This window comes from Pipistrellus hanaki (assembly GCF_964339955.1).
Source record: "Pipistrellus hanaki genome assembly, chromosome: 7".
Lineage (NCBI taxonomy): Eukaryota > Metazoa > Chordata > Mammalia > Chiroptera > Vespertilionidae > Pipistrellus > Pipistrellus hanaki.
The window spans coordinates 4,694,210-4,713,486 of record NC_140509.1 but is presented as its reverse complement, the minus strand read 5'-3'; the positions used below and the strand labels follow the sequence as shown (position 1 = coordinate 4,713,486).

General features: G+C 56.2%; 1 protein-coding gene across 1 annotated transcript; it reads left to right on the top strand.

Moving 5' to 3' along the window:
- Positions 1-5,608: 5,608 nt before the first annotated feature.
- Positions 5,609-18,903, top strand: UQCC2 (ubiquinol-cytochrome c reductase complex assembly factor 2). Its single transcript, XM_084891286.1, has 4 exons — positions 5,609-5,788; positions 15,178-15,252; positions 16,147-16,216; positions 18,733-18,903. The coding sequence occupies exons 1-4, from the start codon at positions 5,651-5,653 to the stop codon at positions 18,858-18,860; spliced, it is 411 nt and encodes a 136-aa protein (XP_084747412.1). The 5' UTR covers positions 5,609-5,650; the 3' UTR covers positions 18,861-18,903.
- The last annotated feature ends 374 nt before the right edge of the window (positions 18,904-19,277 follow it).

Genomic DNA, 19,277 nt, shown 5'->3' with positions numbered 1-19,277 from the left:
CTAGACCCTGAAGGCTGACGGGTGGGGAGGGGCTGGAGGACTGGTGGGGTTGGGAGTGGAGTGAAGGAAAAGCCCAGCATGTTCATGAGTCTGTGGACAGACCAGCCCGTTCGGAATGGGGTTTTTGTGACTGGGAGTAAAATGAAGAGTAGAAAAACAGAGTGAGCCTGATGATGGAGGCACTTAAAAATCTGTCCAAGTTGCTCGTTCATTTGTGAGTTCTGTTATCTGTCCTTCTTCCTTTCTTCCATCTATTCATCCAAGAAATATTTTCTGAGTGCCTGGTACATACGGCCTAGTGCTAGGGCCTGAGTAGGAAACAAGGAAGTGTGAGGATCGAGATGTCATCCTTACACACCTTAAGACTTAGCGAGAGTTCAGGCCCTCAGAGGAAAGCATCACAGATGCTCCACGGTGTGGGAGTGCTCCCAGGAGGGCAGAGGCGGAGAGCTCGCTGCCGCTCGGGGTGGTCAGGGAGGTGGTGTTTGAGCTGTGCCTTGAAAGGGAGGCAAGTCTGAAAGGTGAAAAAGGGCAGGTGTTCCAGGAATGGATTCAGCACTGGAATGGGGGCCCCAGCATGCCGTTCGGGATGTGGTCTGTGTTGGCACAAGAGAGAGTGAGATGGAAATGGAGAAACCTCAGAACATGAGAGCAGAAAAGACCTCAGAACCTTCCCCTTCTCCAGTTCCCCCTCGCCTGGAGCACCTGAGAGCCTCCCATACCAGAGGCTCCCAGACTGGGAGCTCTCTTCTTTTTTGAACTGGAAAACACACAGGTACTAGGGGAGACTAGCTTATCTCCAATATCAGTAGCTTAACATTACAATCCCATGTAGTAATCCCATGTAGTTGTCAGAGAGACTCTGAACCACACAGTCATCCAGGGACCCAGGCCCCTTCCATCCTGTGACTCCACCATCTTCACCCACAAGGCCTAAGCCTTAGGTAGCATGGAGAAGAACATGCCATGGACAAGAACCAGTCGTGTGGCCTTTCCCGGATGCCAAGGGGCTGAGATGTCGTGTAACTGTGAGCCTACGAAGAGGAAGTAGGTTTGATGAGAATCCGGCCTCTGCCGTGACCTCTTTCTCCATCACCCGCATGCTAAAGTGATTTAACCTGACTTAAGAGGGAGAAGCACGCCCTAGCCGGTTTGGCTCAGTGGTTAGAGCGCCGGCCTGTGGACTGAACGGTCCCAGGTTTGATTCTGGACAAGGACATGTATCTTGGTTGAGGGCACATCCCTAGTAGGGGGTGTGCAGGAGGCAGCTGATCGATGTTTCTCTCTCATCGATGTTTCTAACTCTCTATCCCTCTCCCTTCCTCCCTGTAAAAAAAAAAATCAATAAAATATATTTTTAATAATGAAAAAGAAGAAGGGAGAAACAGGGACATGAAGAGCCAAAGGGAGCATGGGGGGCAGCAGGGCCCGGCAGTACCAGAGCTGCAGTTCTGATCCTCGCCGTGTCCTCAGGCGGCGAGTGCGCCCCGAGTCTGGTAGATTTACTAGCATCTCCCGACCTGCTTCCTTCTCCGTCCACAGGAACGCTGATTCTCAGGGCAGGTGATGTGGAAGAGCAGCTGCTCCTGACCTCCTCAGGGCAGCACCAGGCAGCCTGGAGCGGCCCCCAGCCCCGCCTCTGTGCCTGGTGTCCCCGTGCACTGAGGAGGGAGCTAAAGGCAATGCTGTCGGGAAGCCCTGGCCTCCGGGAGCAGCCTGGCAGCCCATCGCTCCTGCCAGCTGCGTGGAGCCTTTGAGCCCATGCTGGAAAGGGCAGGAAGCAGCCTCATAAAACACTCATCAGCAGCTCTTCAAAACAATCTAAACTCTGGCTTGATTTAAATCTGTATCCTCTGTGGCCAAACACATACAACACTAGATGAGGGAAGGATCTGAAATGAAGGCGTGGGTGCCAAGAACGAGAGGGAAGGGAGGGAGGAGAGAGGGAGGACGGAGGGATGGGGGGAGGGAAGGAGGGAGGGGGGAGGGAGGGGGAGGGAAGGAGAAGCAGCTCTGGGCAATGCCAAGCTGAGCGCACCAGGCAGGCTGTCCGCAGCGCCGGCCGGGCCTTCTCATTACCGTTGCTCAGAACGCTCCCTTCCCACGCAGCTGCCCTGACAAGGGACAGGAAGTGTGACAGCTTATCCAAGAACAAAACCCAGAAGCCTGCTCCCGTTTGCCCTTCGCCATGCTCCCCAGCCTCTAAGAATGAGAAGCCATGGGAGCCGGGGTGAGGGTGGGAACAGTGGGTGAGGAGACCTGGCTTCCTATTCTCGAGTTCTCTCCCCATTCTCATAGTGAGGACCACCCTGAGCCGGGCCTGGGGTTGGAGTGGCTGGTGCTGTGAGGCGAAGGGCCCGAAGGGGTGGGGCTTCGACTTTAGCTGCAGCCAGGGCCCCGGAGGCCTCTCCATGGACAGGAGAGCAGAGGGAAGGGAGGGCAGGTGACAAGATAGTCAGCAGGGCTCCGGGCTCTGGAGATGACAGGGTGCACTTCAGGAGCCTCGAGGCCATCCCAGCCCCCCTCAAACCCTGTGCGTCCTGACAAGAGCTTCCTCCACAGAGGGCAGCAGCCGCCTTCCAGGGGTCGGCTCGGATGCAGTCCCAGCCCACTTCCTATGGTAACATCTCTGGGGGCAGCAGCCAATCATCTCCTCTAGGTGCGTAAGTTGAAAGAAGAAAATCAGGCAATCAGGCCTTACAATACAGCTAAGTATTTAATTCCTTTTAAATGTTTGCGTTACTAACACCAGCATCACAAACAGACATTTTTACTTTCAAGCGATTTACATGTGCAATCTGGCATCTCAATTACTGGGGCTGTCAGCACTGGAAAACTGAAGCCGCTCTCTCCCTCCCCTCCCCTGGCCTGCCGGGGCCTTGTTTTCATAGGTCACAGCTCCAGAAAGCCCACGTCTCCCCTCCCCAGGGGCTCTGCAGGTGAGTCCTGGTGGGATTTTCAAGGAGCCAGGAGGGGGCTGCAGTCTGTGTGGAATGAGTGACAGTGGGCACATGGGTGTCAAAGGGTCATCAACTCTCTGGGGGCTGGCACTGGCCAAGCCACATCCTGGGCTGAGCCCATTAATGTGCCCAGAATGGCACTGGGTGACCCACAAGCCAGTGACCAGACTTAGCTCCAGCCACCCACGGAGACATGGGGTGTGGGCGCTGGGGACCACGTAAGCAAACCGGAGAGGACCCTCAGGACACTGACTCGCACAGAAACACATCACGCATGCAGTCCACAGCCACAACGCTTCCAGGAGGCCGAAGAGGGCAGCAGCGTAGACTCTGAAGCCCAGGACCTGCCATTTACCAGCCGGCAGCCTTGGCAAGTCCATAGCCTCTCTGTGCCTGTTTCCATCTCGGTAAAACAGAGACCGCCGTGGTACCTGTCTCTGAGCCACTGTGCGGACTATGTGAGTCAGTGTGTGAGGCATCGGGAACAGTGCCCGGCTCGTAGCCGACACGCAGTGTTAGCTGGTCACTGTGAGTCCCGTTTTAAGATGAAGAACTGAAGCTCAGGTGGATTAAATAAGCCACCCCAAACTGGCTGCCCGCTGCCTGGAAGCCGCTCTTGCCCCTTGGGGGAGTCAGGTCTCACACACAAACCCCTCCACCACCAGAACCCTCCCCCATCACTCTGACACTTACCACATCTGGAATTATCTTATTCAGTTAGTGAACGACTTCATACATACAAAGCACTATGACCATGGTGAGTGTGTGCTCTCTGGCTGTCTCCCCCACTTAAAGGTAAAGCCCCCATATAGGGCCCTTGTCAGTCTCACCCACCGAGGCGCAGGGCGGTCTCATGGTGTGTGACCTGTGAAGGGCCCCAATTTTGGTGTAATGCTCTCTATTACTGTCCCGAAATTCTCAATAATTTTTAACAAGGAGCTTCACATTTTCATTTTGCATGGAGCCCCCATAAAATATACAGAGCAGTCCTAGATGTATGAATGAATGAACAAGCCCACATTCCAACCCAGGCCCAAAGCCTCACTACTACACCACCAAGACAGAAGCACACTCTGGGAGGGGAAGAGTTGCACGGGTAAGTCTGAACCAGGGGCAACCCTACCCTGACCACAGGGCGCTCGCTGGGCTGGGGACTGGGGGAGAGGCTTCAAAGGAGGGTTTCCCCTCGCGTCCAGCTCTTCTCATCGGCCTCTCACTGCACCTGGGCTCAAAGGGGGTGGAAACCATTCACTGCCACCTAGTGTGGCTCCTCCTCTTGCCGAAGACAGAGGGACCGTCCCTGCCTCCCACGAGCTGTCCTCGCTAGTCAGGTGCTGTTCAGAGCCACGGCTGGGGGACCTCGGGCAGAACACGGCTCAGGCCCAGCACAGGCCTAGTAAATAGATGGAACCCTGGCCCCTTGAGCCAAGGAGCAGCCAAGGATGGAACACGTGGGGGAGCCCTTGCGTGCATTTCCACTCCCCCCCCAACTCTCTTTACCTCAGTGAGCACCCCTTCCTGAACTCACTTCCAGTGGGCGGTGCACACCCTGGGTCCCCAGAGGTTCTCATTCAATAGACCCTCACTCTCACCGCCTCCAGAACAGCGCAAAGCTGTTCCTTGTTAAAACCTCCTTTTGATCTCTCCCCAAATCAGCCTCCTCCTCTTCCTCTCTCTCCGGATCCTGCACACGTCCTGGCTCTGGGGCTCAGTGTCCTTCATTCCCACTTCCCAAATCCTGACCAGCCCTCAAGGCCCAGCCAAAGGCCATCTCCTTCAGGTGCGCCCCAATCTCTGCCCGCTGCTCCCTGAGCAGCTGGAAGTCTTTCTCCAAGCTCCCAGCACTCTCTGACACTTCAGTGTAAGGCCTCGGGCTCTGAGCTTTGGGTTTTGGCTGTATATTCACCCCCTGCTCAAGGCGGGAGTCTCCTGGTCAACCCTGGACAGAGTAGGGGTGAGAGGAAAGGCTTGGGGGAGCCGGGTGCTGCAGCCTGGGAAGTCCGGCTGACTGAAGCAGGACGGAGGGCACGGAGGGGCTGAGGCTTTCTCAAGGGAAATCTGGAAGGTGCGGGTATTTCTTTAAAAGAAAAAATGGGACATTCCACATGGAGATGTACAGTGAAGGCTTGGTTTTAAAAACCGTTTTCCCAAGTTTTTTTGCTCCAGCTGGGAGGGAGGGGCCGCTGGGAGGGTCAGGCCGAGGAGCACTGGAGGAGTTGCGACAGAGTACCGAGTGGCAGCCACAGGCGCAGGGGCTGCGAGGAGAGAATGCGGCAGGAGGTGGGGTGCGAGCCGCGTGTGCACAATGCGTGATTAAGTTCAAACACATCTTCATCCCATAACAACCTGTATTTGCATGCAAATATATCCATTTATGCAAATCAGCACGGTTCTCCCGGAAGGGTTTTTTAGTCTGGAGCTTGTGCAGTCATTGAAAAAGAGAAGCCAAGCTGTCCCAGGGGTTCTCCGCGTCGGACTGGCCCCAGGTTGCTGGGCGGGTTCCAGGAGAACGCGGCCTGGTCGGTCTGCTCGCAGAGACCGGCCGGCAGCGCCCCTGCCGGAGAGCCGGGCGCCCCTGAGGTGCGCATGCTCACTCCGCCCATCCCGCCCCGCCTTCAGGGAGCTGCGGGCCTCAGTGCGCAAGCGCCGGCTGACTCCTCCCTCAAGGGCGGGGACAAGCGGGGCCCAAAATGGCGGCCAGCCGCTACCGGCGTTTTCTTAAGCTCTGTGAGGAATGGCCAGTGGACGAGACCAAACGGGGCCGGGACTTGGGCGCTTACCTGCGGCAGCGGGTAGCACAGGCGTTTCGGGAGGGAGAGAACACCCAGGTGACCAGACCGTGGGGTCCGCCCTCGGCGGGGCGGCGGTTGGGCGAGGGGAGGGAAGAAGGAGGTAGGGGTGGACCTGCTAGTTGGCCGGCGGCGATGGCCGCGCATGCGCGCGCCTCTCCTCCCCGGCGGCACGTGCGCGCGGAACCTGCCTTCCGGGGAACCCAGAGAGCGACGACCTGCTCTACCCAGTGCGCTCCTCTGGCTGCGCCTGGGAATTACCGGAGAAGCTTCTTAAAACCCACCAATGCCCGCAGCATGCAGCAATATGAAGTCGGCATCTGTGGGATAAACCGCTCTCCAGATGGCTCAAGGTGCAGCCCGGTGGAGACCCACACCATCCTGGTGACACTCGTAGGCTTGTTTCTCCCCTTCCCTCGCAGTGCTGTGCGCTTCCTGAGCGCAGCCCCACGGGCCTCTGCAGGCCCCGCTAAGCTAATACATGCTCCCCGGGCGCCTGTAAGTCCGTGCAGCCACTGTGCACCCTCAGCCACACTCCCCTGTGAGCCCTAGACTTCCCGTCCTGCCCTCCTCCGGGATGCTGCAGCGCAGGGATTGAGTCATTTGTAGATTCGGTATTTATTGAGCACCCAGCATGTGCCAGGAACTGTGCCAGGTGCTGGAGAGACAGCAATGAATCAGGTGAGGTCTTACCACATGAAAATTAAGTTTACTTATTAGGTCTGGACAAAATAAGCAAGGATACATACATAAGGCAGTCTTGGTAAATATGACTGACCCTTGAACAACTTGGGGTTAGGGACACCAACACCCACCTCCAGCAATTGAAAATCCACATGGAATTTTGACACCCCCACCTGGAAAAAAAAAAAAAAAATACCTACTATTGACTGGAAGCCTTACTGATAACAGTCAACATATATTCTGTATATTATTCTGTATATTATTCTGTATATTACATGTAATATACACTATATTCTTACAATAAAGTAAGCTAGAGGAAAAAATGTTAATGAGAAAATTATAAGGAAGAGAAAATACATTTACAGTATTGTACATATTTATTGAATACAAGAGGACCAGTGCACATGCACTGGTGGTTCCTCAGCCCGGCCTGCGGGGATTTGGCCGAAACCAGCTTTCAGGCATCCCCTGAGGGGTGCTCCCTCCTCTGGTTCCAGGTGTGTCACCCAAGAACCACAGCTGCCAAGTCTTGGCAGCTAGGCAGCTTCTGTGTTGAGCATCTGCCCCCTGGTGGTCATTGTGCATCATGCTACTGGCCGATTGCTTAGGCTTTTATATAGAGAGATATGGTCCGTTGTATAAGTGGATCTGTGTAGTTCAGACCTGTGTTGTTCAAGGGTCAACTGTTATGATGTAAAATAGAATAGCAGTCCTGGCCAGTTTGTCTCAGTGAATAGAGGGTCAGCCTGCAGACTGAAGGGTCTTGGGTTCAATTCCTAGTCAAGGGCATGTACCTCAGTTACAGGCTCTATCAGCCCTGATTGGGGTGCATGCAGGAGGCAACCAATCGATGTGTCTCTCTCACATCAACATTTTCCTTTCTTTCTCTCCCCCTCCACTCTAAAAACCAATGGGAAAGTATCCTCAGGTGAGGATTAAAAAAAAATTGAGTAGCATGATAAAGGGATAATATTAGTTATGATAGTCAAATAAGGCCATACTAAGGGGGTGCCACACTGATTAGACCTAAGAAAAGCCAACAATAGGGCATTTCCGGCTGTGCAAGGTCCTGAGACAGGAAGCAGATTGGCATGTTAGAGGACAGCAATTGTGGCTGAGGGTAATGAGGGAAATGGAGTTTGCTAAGAACTGAGGTCGGAGAAGCCAGGCATGAGGTCGGAGAAGCCAGGCTGTGGTTAAGAGTTGAATTTTATTAGAAGGCCAGTGAAAAGCCATTGTGGGTGGGTATTTAGTCCGGGGACTGGTGTGACCTAATTTATGTTTTTTTTAAAAAAGACTGCTCCAGTTGTATGTGGGGGATGGGTTACGGGGACATGAATAAAACAAGCCTGGAGCAGAGGCCACGGTGATAGCCCAGGCAAGAAAAGGCGGTGGCTGGGATGAGGGTGGCAGCACGGGATGAAGGGGCTGGATTCCAGTTGCAATGTAAAGCTGCATCCACAGGGCTGCTGACTCAGTGGATGTGGGGGGAAAGAAAGAAGAACCAGGGACAACACCTAGATATTTTTGGCCTGAGCAACTGGGTGAAAGGTAGTACCATCTACTGAGATGGAAAGGACAGGTGAGGAACAGGTGGGGTGTGGAAAAAAACATCTCAAGTTTGAAGTAGACATGTTAAACTTGAGATACCAAGTGGACTTACTTCCAAGTGGAAATGTCAGTAGGCAGTGGGATACGTGAGCCTGGGGCTCAGGCAGAGGCAGCTATGAAACTTGATACACACACACACGCAGCCTGAAGAGATGACTTCTGTAAAGTTTAGCCATGACCTATCAAAGCAGGAACTTGTAAGGGTTTTTGCAACTTAGCCCAAATCAGAGCCAAGCCAGCCCACCTACTGGAGCAAGAACATGCCCAGTGGCGTCACTGAAACCCTGAGTGGGTGGTGGGCATGGATGGAGTGGCTCAGAGCTGGGGGAGAGGAGTGCAGGGATCACACTACACTGAGGGCTCTCATGCCTCTGGGTCTTTGCTGTCCCAAAGCATAAAGATCTTGAAGGCAAGGATCATATCAAGCCCTAACTCTGAAAACCTAATAGACTTTTTTAATATATATTTTATTGATTTTTTTTTTTTTTTTTTTAGAGAGGAAGGGAGAAAGAGAAAGTTAGAAACATCGATGAGAGAGAAATATCGATCAGCTGCCTCCTACACACCTCCTACTGGGGATATGCCTGTAACCCAGGTATGTGCCCTTGACCGGAATTGAACCTGGGACCTTTCAGTCCACAGGCTGATGTTCCATCCACTGAACCAAACTGGCTTTGGCCCCAAATGGACTTTCTAGAACTCTGCTCCCTACATAGTTGTAGTGTGAACTTCCTGAGAGTAGAGATATTGCCATTTTTATCCCCACATTCCCCGTAAAAGACATTGGATAAATGTCTGAATACATAAGTGAACGGTTGTGGCTGATGAGACGTCTCACTGGAACCTAGTTGCAGATGTAGCAGAACTAGCTGGAGAGGAAGTGAGGTGAGAAGGGGATGTTGGTGTGTCCTGTGAGGTTGAGTGGTGAGAGCTGAGTTGAGAGCTTACTGTGTGGGGCACCGCAGGAACCACAGATGAGGGGCGGAATCTGGCCCTTCCCTGTCCCCACAGCACCCTCATTCCACCACCACCAGACCTCCTGGCCTCCTCTCTGTCCCCTTGTCGTGGGCAAGAGGCCTGTGTCCAAGAAGCTGCCAGGTGGGCGGACATGACTTTCCCTCTGACTAAATTCAAGTGGAAGGCAGCCCGCGGGGAGGCCAGCGTAGGCCGCCTCCTGGGAGAGGGGAGTCACATTCACCTACTGGACTGAGTCTGAGAGGAGCCAGAAAAGGAGGGGAGAGCGCTCTCCTCTGGGACCGTCATCTCTGTCTCCCCTAGGGCGGTAGCTCTGGTGAGTGGGAGGCACCCAGATGGGGGCATGGCCGCAGGTCCAGTCCTGGCTCAGGCCATGGCTCCAGAGCAGCTGACGCATGCATCCCAGGGCATCATGGTGGCAGCAGGCACTGCCCTCGTGACCACCGTCCTGGTGCCTCATGCTGATGTCACCTGAGAACATGCTTGGGCTTAGCAAGCCTTGGACCAGTTTGAAGGGAGCAGCCCCTTCTGGCATTGCAAACAGCAGCTGGAGGCACTCTCGGTGACCCAGTGGGTCAGTTATAAAGGCCTTGAGGAGAAAGGGGTCAAGCATTAGACCAGTTGGCTGTTAGAGGGGAGCTCCCCCTGTTATGCTAGAAAGACAGGCCTGGAGGGAGGCGCTCTGCCCCACAGCCTTCCTGCCTCCACAGGAGGGGCGGGCAGCCTCAGGCCTCCTACGCCTTGACCATGACACTGAACGCTTTGCTCGCATGATCTCATTTAATTTAATCCTGCATGCAGCCGAGTGAAGTAGCCATTGCTATTTCCATTTTACAGGCCAGGACACAAAATAAAATAAAACGACCCTCCCAGGGTCCTCTGGGAGCTGAGTGGCAGGACCAGCTGGCCTGGCCGCTCCGGCGTGGCCTCCGGTGCAGTGGCTCCTCAGCTGCTGGCCACCTGAGCTGTTTCTTGTTGTCAGGCCTCTTCTCCCATAGACGTCAGCCCTCTCTCCCGCCCTCACTCCCTGCTCAAACCTTCAGACCATGCGGTTTGGCAAAGGATGGAACATCGCCCTGTGGTGACCCGCCTGCTTTTCCTTGGCCCAGCCCCCCCTCCCTGCCGAGGGTGGGAAGGAAGCTGGGCCTCGGTGCGACACAGCACAGAAAAGCCAGACTCACTGGAAAACGAGTTCATTCCGACTCAAAAACCAGAGTCCAAAACCACTGCCCCATTTGTTCCACCTCAGATGGCCCTTTGGGAGTCTCGCCAAACCCCCCGGAGGGAGGGGCGGTGGAAAGCAGGGACACACCAACACTCTTACACCTCTGCCCTCTGGTGCAGCCTGTTCGCGGGTTTGCCCCTTGAATGCATTTTCCTGAGGAGAACAGTGCTCCCTGCAGACCGCGAGCTTCACAAAGAATCCCGGCATGGGGAGGCGGGAGCATGGTCCTTGTTGACCTAAGTGCAGGGTAAGGAGCCAGTCCCCATGAGCTCAGTAGGTGACAAGCAGCTGCCTGAAGAGCCCTGTCACCCAGCACCACTCCCTGACGTGGGCACAGCTCTGAGGAGCCGCCAGTGGGTTCTGGGTGCTACCCAGGTTCCAGGACAGTCGGCCCGTTGAACGAAGTTGAACTTGGTCTTGGGCTTGTAGTGACGTCAATGATATTCCCACTCTCAGAGCGGAACTCGGAGGTTTCACGTCGTCTTGTTTTCGCAGTGGCCCGGTTGAGGCCTGGTCTGCGGCATTCTGCAGTGTGGCCGGACCTGGCAGTGGTGGCGCCTTCTCGGCGTTGCTCACCGCATGTGTGGTGCCCTGAAGCCAAGCGCTTGAGGAGTGGCCAGGGACAGGTCTTTTCGGCTGTAACATTGAACCCGCTGCAGGACCGGAGTTGTGAGAGAGTGAGGGAGCTGGAGTGGGGAAGGCAGGTGGGGCCCGGCTGGCACTCCTGGGCGTGTGCCCCTAGAGCAGGGCAGGAACTGCCCTCAAGGCAAAGGGGTGAGAGCATGAAATGCGTCACGAAATATAGCAGGCTAGCTTCTTATTTTATTTATTTAGCAGGCTAATTTTTAAGTTGGTTGTGTATGGCTGGTGAATGATGTTATATCCAAATGGCCCTTGGCCTAGCGCTGTGGTTGGCAAACTGTGGCTCTTTGGCCCCTTGAGTGTGGCTCTTCCACAAAATACCACGGCCTGGGTGAGTCTATTTTGAAGAAGTGGCATTAGAATAAGTTTAAGTTTAAAAATTTGGGTCTCAAAAGACATTGCAATCGTTGTACTGTTGATATTTGGCTCTGTTGACTAATGAGTTTGCTGACCACTGGCCTGGAGGGTAAACTTTCTTTCAGCGAGTCTCCACCTTACTCAGACATCTTGGGCTCTGCCCACCGCCCCCTGGACCTGTGGCAGGCAGCTCCGTGAGGCCTTCACTGCCCTCTGGTCCCCGCTTCCGGCCTGTGTTTCACCTCTCACTGCACCCGGCACGTGCCCTGCCTCAGCAAGGGTGTCTTCTCATTGCCTCCCAAACCGGCCGTAGAACAAGTGGCCCTCAGCCTGTGAGAGTCCAGTGCGCTGTGGGCACCGCCGTGCTCCCCGCAGACATGGCTTGCCGGGAAGGCGGTGGCTTCCAGGTCCTTGAAGCACTGCTTGGCTCAGACCCCGCCTGCCGGGACCAGCCTTGTGCCTTTTCGTGCCTCCTCCTCCCAGTCACTCCTCTGAGCCCGTTCCACCCATGCCACGCCCAGCGCTGAAGTCTACTCCCCTCAACGTGACGGACTCGCTGCCCCCCACTCCGCACTGTCCCTGCAGAGGAACGTGAGGCCTGCCAGGCCTGGCACCCGCTCCACTCTGAGCTGTACTCCCCACTCTGATCAGTTACAGGCCGCCAGGCCATGCTTGATTTCTTAACTCGAGCCCACCTTGTCTCCGCAGTGACTGCAGCTCCTCCCGAGCTGAGGCGGGTCTGTCCTCCCACGGCCTCCTAGCGGGCTCTGCACAATAGGTGCTCAAAGGGAGTCGGCCCCGGCAGAGGGAGCTCATTTCAGAAGTTCATTACCAAGTCATGAAAACCGCTATTCGTAGATCCTTCTGGACTGGATCCAGCTCGTTCTTAACTAGCAAAGCAATTTGCACCCCCCTTTCACAGAGTGCTTGTGAGTCTCTGTGTGTGACTAGAATAGGGGCCGCTGTACCAATTGCTGTCACCGCCCAAAATTCAATTTTGAAAATGGGAGTCCGTGCCTGCGGCGCCGACGTACTTGTTAAGTATAAAAGTTTAATATGGTAAAGAGAAATCTACTAATGGCTGAGCAGGCGAAATGCAAAGGAGCGAAAATAGAGCCGTGGAGGGCACTTCGTCAGTTGAGCATGTATTTTATTCACGTTTCGGGAGCAGAGCTGACTTTTTCTTAATGTGCCACTCGCCTTTTTCAGCAGCTACGCTCTTCGTCCCGAGATGCCGCCATCTCATTAGGTGTGAATGCAAAACGGGGTCATTTAAAGCTTGTACACAAGGACGTTTCCAAAAGTGCACGCACTGTCATCCGGCAAATGCATGTCCAAACTCGGGAGAGCTTGTGCTGGGGGCCGTGGGCAAGTGCAGGTTCAGGTGTGCGCTGAGCCTTCTGGCGTTAGGCAAGGATGGCCCTTTAGGTAGTAAACAGGACTGTTCTTTAATTGCTGAACTTGACTGGGTGTGACGGAACCGGAAGTGGCTATGGGCCGGCTCCTTAGGTCGGGGCCGTAGTAACTTGGCTAGACATTGGCAAGTGCAAACTCATCACCTCCACGAAGCACTTCCACAGCCTGGACACACCTCTGACCCAGCTGGGAAGTCGGTGGTGATTGGTTATTTATGGCGCTGGAAGTGTTCGGCTCCTCCTGTGGTGGTTGGTGAGCTCCAGGCATTGTGTGCCATAGCTCACAGGGGTGGTAGAGGTCAGGGAGCCCGAGGGTCCCTGTTTGCTCACTCAGACCCTCCGCGCTTTGCCCTCCTGGGACCAGTGCTCTGGAGGGGTCTGTCCTCTCGGCCCTGCTGCCCTGCTCGCCCGCTGAGGGTGCGGAGGAGGTGGCTGGGCAGCCCTCTGGCACGTGCCCACCCTTAGGAAGTCAGAGAAGCAGGAGAGGAGCTTGTGTTGGCAAGATTTCTGAGGGCGAGGATCTGGCGGGAACGTGGGTTTGACGAGGATGCCCGGTCTCGGTGGACCCACAAGCAGTGGCAGGAGCCCCGAGAGAGGGGGTTGGGAGACAGGTGCGCAGTGACATCTGATTTCCGGTTCCTCCGTCACACCCCAGCAGTCACAGGGCAGCACGATCCGCTGATCTGTCTAAACTGCCCTCCCTGCGTGCCCTGGGCGCCTGCTCCCCGGTCCCGTGCCTGCAGAGACCGGCACCCTCCGCCTGGTCTCCCTGGCCCCTGGGCAGCGTCCGCACCTCCCGGCACCCACAGCACCCTCACCCACCGTCCCCAGGATCCTCCTGGCCTCCTTTCTGTCCCTGTCATTGTGGGCAGGGGCCTGTGCTCACACAGCCTTGGCTGCTAATGGTAACCAGACTAGCCCTCCCTCCATGAGGGTGCAGGGCCCAGTCAGCGGCGGCATCGCCTCCCACCCTCGCGCCGCACCCAGAAGCAGGGCTGTTATCACCCTTCCTGTCAGAAAGGACAAGGTGAAGGTTAAGTTGGCCAGTCGCTTCAAAAGCGTCAGTACTTAAAAGACAAAGACAGACCGAGGCCTGACCCCGCGGAGAGAGACATGCATGTGGCGGGTAAAGGCAGTAGGTGAGCCTGGGCCAAAAGGGCTTCTTTTCCTGTAAAGATTATTACTGAGCCCTGGACAGTCTGGCGCAGTGGTTAGAGCATCGGCCACAGACTGATGGGTCTTGGGTTCAATTCCGGGTCAAGGGCCCTTGACTGGAAACGAACCCGGGACCCTTCCATCCCTGGCGGATGCTCTATCCACTGAGCCAAACCAGCCAGGGCCACAATATTTCTCTGCTTTCCCCTTTCTACTCTCAGGGCCCCGGGTTCAGGCCTTGCCCTTCCTAGCAGGATCTACCTGCACTCTCCCTTAGTTCCCTCCAGGCAGCCGTCTCCGCTCAACATGCTGGTTTCTCACGTTCTTCCCGTGCAGATTCCAACAGCTCCCCACTCCGCACAGATGAGTCTGTTTGTATTTCATAAAAGAATCTTTAGGTGATACATTTCAGCTAAATCTTTAGGTGATACATTTCAGCTTACCTCCAGGAGCTGTCTTTTCCTCCCCCAGCTTCTTTACCTGCACACGCAGACCGTCCGCCAGCATTCCTGCCGCCTCCGCCCGGCTCACCCACCCCTCCGCCAGCAAGGTGCCTCCTGTGTGTCCTTAGAAACAGCTTAGTCCCCTCTGCCACACTGACCACTCACCGGGACACACCTGCTCCGGCTTCCCGGAGCCCACTGCCCCAGCACCCCCTGGTGAGGTGCGCCTTCCTGTGTTATATGTTTACTGAGGCCCGGCGCTCAAAATTCCCTCAGCTGCCGGCACCAGCTTCCCTCTGGCACCTGCGACCTGGGCTTCCCTCTGGCCGCTGGCACCCAGGACCTGGGCTTCCCTCTGGCCGCTGGCACCCAGGACCTGGGCTTCCCTCTGGCCGCTGGCACCCAGTACCTGAGCTTCCCTCTGGCCGCTGGCACCCAGTACCTGAGCTTCCCTCAAAGAGGGAGGCCCCGCCCGCACAGCCCGCTGGTCAGTGGCCTACACCTCCCTCTATGGGACCATCATGGGGCGATGGCCAGGCCTCCGACCAATCACATCGCACCCGCCTTGGCTCTGGCGCCATGGGTGTCAAAGCGTGGTTCCGGATGGTCGTTCCACTGTTCGGCTGTTCGGTCAGTGAGTTTGCATCTTACACTGTTATTATATAGGATGTGGCGTCTCCACTGCAGCTGGGATGGTGGCTCACCAGGCGCAGATGCTTAAATGTTTCCTTGCAGCTGGTGGGGTTTCCTGCCAGAGGTGGAGCCATTACTCCATGATGTGATTGCTAACAGGGGAGTGAGGGGTTCGGCCGGGAGCGCTGCCTGCCTCGGGGGAGCGGCTCCTGGCGGGTCCTGCGGAGGGGCGCTGGGGTGCTGGCAGGCAGGGCGGCAGGCTCACTGCCTGGGCTCTTTGTGTTTCAGGTGGCAGAGCCTGAGGCCTGCGACGAGATGTACGAGAGCTTAGCTCGGCTCCACTCAAACTATTACAAGCACAAGGTGAGTGGCAGTCTTTCCTGTCCCTGGAACAAGTGAAAATCCGATTGTGCAGCGTTTTGTAAAGAATGTCGGTTTTGCTACTTTCAAATGTAACCAGTAATTTCAAGCAAGCCAACCAAGGCACCTCATAGAGGCTTTTAGGTCCCTTAACCAAAAGCTGTTTATAATCTTGAATAAAAGCCGTGTGATTTGCATGCCAGTGTGGGCTTCTGGGTGAGTCTGGTACCAGGCCCTCTGGTGGAAGTGCGTGCCTGCTCTTGCTGACAGAGATGGGTGATGGGCACGTCCTGGCCGACAAACTGACGTCCTCGGCCTTAGTGATTTCTGCCAAATCCCACGGAGTGTGGTTTTCACAGCCTTGAAAGCTCTGCCAGTAATTCCCCAGATACGCAGCGTGGGGCCAAGTAGGTTTAGGGTTGTGAGTACACAAAGCACAGAGATTACCCTTGTGTTGTTACTTATTAATTATTGTGTTATCTTCCATATGAGCCAGTAACCCCACCCGGCCCCACCCTGGGCATGGCCGTGCCTCGCTGCGTGGAAGAGGTTTCTTCTAGTCCTGGCGGCTCAGTGCGGCTCAGAGCAGCAGCGCCCCCCGGAGCTGGCCAGGAAGGAGCCGAGTGGGCCCAGCCAGCTGGGTGACAGCCTGCACTGGCCCAGAGCATTCCCCCGCGGGAGCCGCCAACCGCCTGCCAGGTGATGCCTGTACTTGCGAGGCCACATCTTGGACTCCAGGTGGCGCTGCTCTTCTGCCTGCCGGGCCTGGTCTCTAGTCACTCCCACGGCCCAGTGCGTGCGGTCAGAGCCAGGCTTCTCCAGGATCGCAGGTCCCAGGTGGTGCTGCTGCGGAACTAACCCTCCCTCCCTCCTCTCTCCCCCGCTGCCTGCGACCAGTACCCTCGGCCCCGGGACACGAGCTTCAGTGGCCTGACCTTGGAAGAGTACAAGCTGATCCTCTCCACAGGTACTGGCTCAGCTGCCCCGGGTTTGTTCGCAGGTGATTCTGGTTAGCCCGCTCTGCCTGTGCGGGAAAGTGCGGGACACCCCGAGGAGAGTCTGGAGCGACAGCCCTACACTTTGGCCATAGATTATGGAGGTCAGCAGCATTGTTTTAAAGAGAAACTCCATCCTTAGAGCCTTTAAACCAGGGGTCTTCAAACTACGGCCCGCGGGCCACCTGCGGCCCGCAGAGGAGTCTGATCCGGCCCGCCACTTTAAAAAGTCCCTCTCTGAGGGACCGTGATCTGGCCCCCACTTTAAAAAGTTTGAGGACCCCTGCAACTCAGGGCTGAGCAGCAGGGACGGAATGCGCATTCACCAAAGGGAAGTAGTTGCCATTGGGATGGAAGGAAAATAATCTTATTTGTATGGTCCTAAGAGGGCTTTCTGAACAATGAGGCTTCTAATTAAACAAAAAGCCATTCAACGCCCATGGACGGAGATATCCACTGCGCCTTATCTGGCCCCGGGACGTGGGCTGTGGGTTCGATGAGGGCTTAACTGGGCCTGCTTGGAGGCGTTGATAGGCCGTGATTAGCAAGAAAGGAAATGCCAGGCCAGCCCGGCCCTCGGCACTTCCGCACCTCCATTGTCCGACGGGAGCCCTGGGTCGAAGTAGGCAGATTCTGGAAAGTTACTATTTTTATTTGCAAGGAAATCATATACAAAAATAGGCTGCCCTTTTCTGAGAGGCCTGGCCCGGAGCAGTCACCCTCTGTGGTACTCGAGAAATTTCTTTCCTGTTCCTCTGGCTGTCTTCAACTCCTACGTTTTAGGGATTTGGCATTCCAGAAAACGTACCTTCCGAGCATTCATACCTGGTGCCTCACCTGCTATTGTACCAGCTCTGATCCTGCTTCCATCACAGTGCCCGGGGAAACTGGGTAAAGATTTGTCTACCAGGCAGGATCCTGAAATTACCGCCTTGAGGCCCAAGGTCATTGTGAGGACTTGGCGCGTTTCAACAAAGTTTGAACTTGAAACTGAAAAGGAAACAAGTTCTCAGCCTCTGCCCTTTGCTGACCTCAGGCCACATGCAGAGGTGCAGGCTCCCGCCGTCGGCTGGGCGGCCAGCTCCAGGAAGCCCGTGGCCGTTTCCCTCCTCAGCTTTGCTGGTGTCTCCCGAGGGGCCGAGAAGACACCTTGCCGTGTCTGCAGTGAGAGGGTTTGAGGCCTGGCCCAGGGTCCCGTGTGTCCACTGTGGGCTGGGGACCCTGGGAGACTGAGGCCTGTAAGTGGGCAGGGACCCAGCCCTGGGTATCCCGCTTTGTGCCCCAGAGGGACCTGGACTCCCGGGCTCGGGGCTGGGGGCTGTGTGTCCTAGTTGTCAAGAGACCACTGACCGTCAGTGTTAATAAGTAACGTGCTGCCTTTTGTTCCAAAACGCTATTGTATTAACAGTTAAAAACCCAGGCTGTGACATTTAGACAATATTATAGGAAATCTAAACTTAATATACAGGTAAGATTAGGTATAGAATCTCAGCCCTGGAGGAACTTTGAACCAGTGGTTCTGACGGGGCAGTTTTGGTCCCTGAGGGGGGGCAGGAGGCAATGTCTGGAGCATTTAGTGGTCAGAGCTGGGAGTGGGGTGCTGCGGGGGTTGCTCCTGGCTTCTAGTGGGTAGAAGCTGAGATGCTGCTAACCTTCCTGCAGTGCACAGGTCAGCCCCCCAAAAAGAATTACTGTGCCCCAACCCAAACAAAAGTCCATTGTGCCAAGGCTGAGAAACCCAGCTTTGGTTCCTTGGGGGCTGTGTGCACCTGCGTGTGCGTGTGCGTGTGCGTGTGCGTGTGCGTGTGCTCACCCTTAAACAAGGGGCCCATGGCCTCCCCCCAGCCCCTGCTGCCGTCACAGCCGTGCGGATGGCCCCTCTTCTTGGGTGCAGGCTGGGTGCCAGGCGAGTTACCTCCAGGATTGCCTTTCATCCTCACTCACAGCTTGTGAGGCAGGTGTGTCCTCTCCCTGAGGCTAACGGGGGAAGGAGCTTGTCGGAGGGGAGGAAATGATGGGCAGGGATTCTGCACAGTCTGTCTCCCTCCCCGGCGCCTGCTCAGCTCCACAGCACGGGCCCCACCGTGCCCGGGTTCAGGTCCCCGCTCTACCTCTTCCTGGCTGTGCCACCTGAGCAACTTGCTTAACCCCCGCTACCTGTTTCTGCGTCTGAAAAAGGGAGACAGTCGGGTGTGTGGCATAGACACCCACCTTATCGCCTCCATCTGCCCACCACGTGTAGCCCAGGCGTCGGGGGCGTGGCTTAGTGCCGAGTGGGCGGGCGCAGTGTGCTTAGTCCGGCCCAGTACATGCTCAGTCCCCCCTGGTGGTGGTTTTCCTGTGACCAGCTGGTTTGCTTTGAGAAGGTGGGTCTACACGTCCCCTTTTCAGGGCAGACGGTGTGAAAAGGCCTGCTCATGCGAGGGCCTGTGGGGCCAACCTCCGTCCTCAGACGTTAGACGTCACCCCTCTGCCTTGCCCTTTGCAGACACGCTGGGGGAGCTGAAGGACATGAATAAAGGCTTGTGGAAGAAACTGCGGGAGAAGTTCACCGCCACGAGTCCCGAGGAGAAGCAGAAGGTCTGGGCCCAGTCCTTATCTCGCCCGCGGACCTGAGTGGAGTCTGTGTTGCCGTCATAATAAAGCTCCCTGACCCCCACGCCCGCTGCTTGGGACCTCCGCCAGCCTCCACAGGGATCGCCGCGCCGTTCCAGGGAAAGCTGCCTGCCCAGCAGCCCGCGGTCAGGGTGGGACGTCTCCGGGGGAGAGGAGGCTGGGGCTCCAGCCCGGCCTGGGAGGCTGGGAAGGGAGGGGTCCGGGCCTCCAGGCCAGGGCTTCCTGTGCGGCCATAGGAGCCCGTCAGCGGGGGTCTGGCTGGGAGTTCCTGGGAGCTCCCAAACGAGTCAGCCTGGACGAAGGCAGGTGGTCGGCAGAGAGAAGCTGCTCGGCCCAGGCCGCAGGACGGAGCTGGTCCTCTGCCCGACCTCGCAGAAAACTGTCCCGGTGGCTTAAGGGGCGGAGTGGAGCTGCAGA

Bases quoted from the DNA above. Each gene is read 5' to 3' on its own strand.
- UQCC2 (XM_084891286.1), top strand. From the start codon at position 5,651: ATGGCGGCCAGCCGCTACCGGCGTTTTCTTAAGCTCTGTGAGGAATGG. The intron at 15,253-16,146 runs GTGAGTGGCAGT...GCCTGCGACCAG, and splicing joins CAAACTATTACAAGCACAAG to TACCCTCGGCCCCGGGACAC. The intron at 16,217-18,732 runs GTACTGGCTCAG...TGCCCTTTGCAG, and splicing joins CAAGCTGATCCTCTCCACAG to ACACGCTGGGGGAGCTGAAG.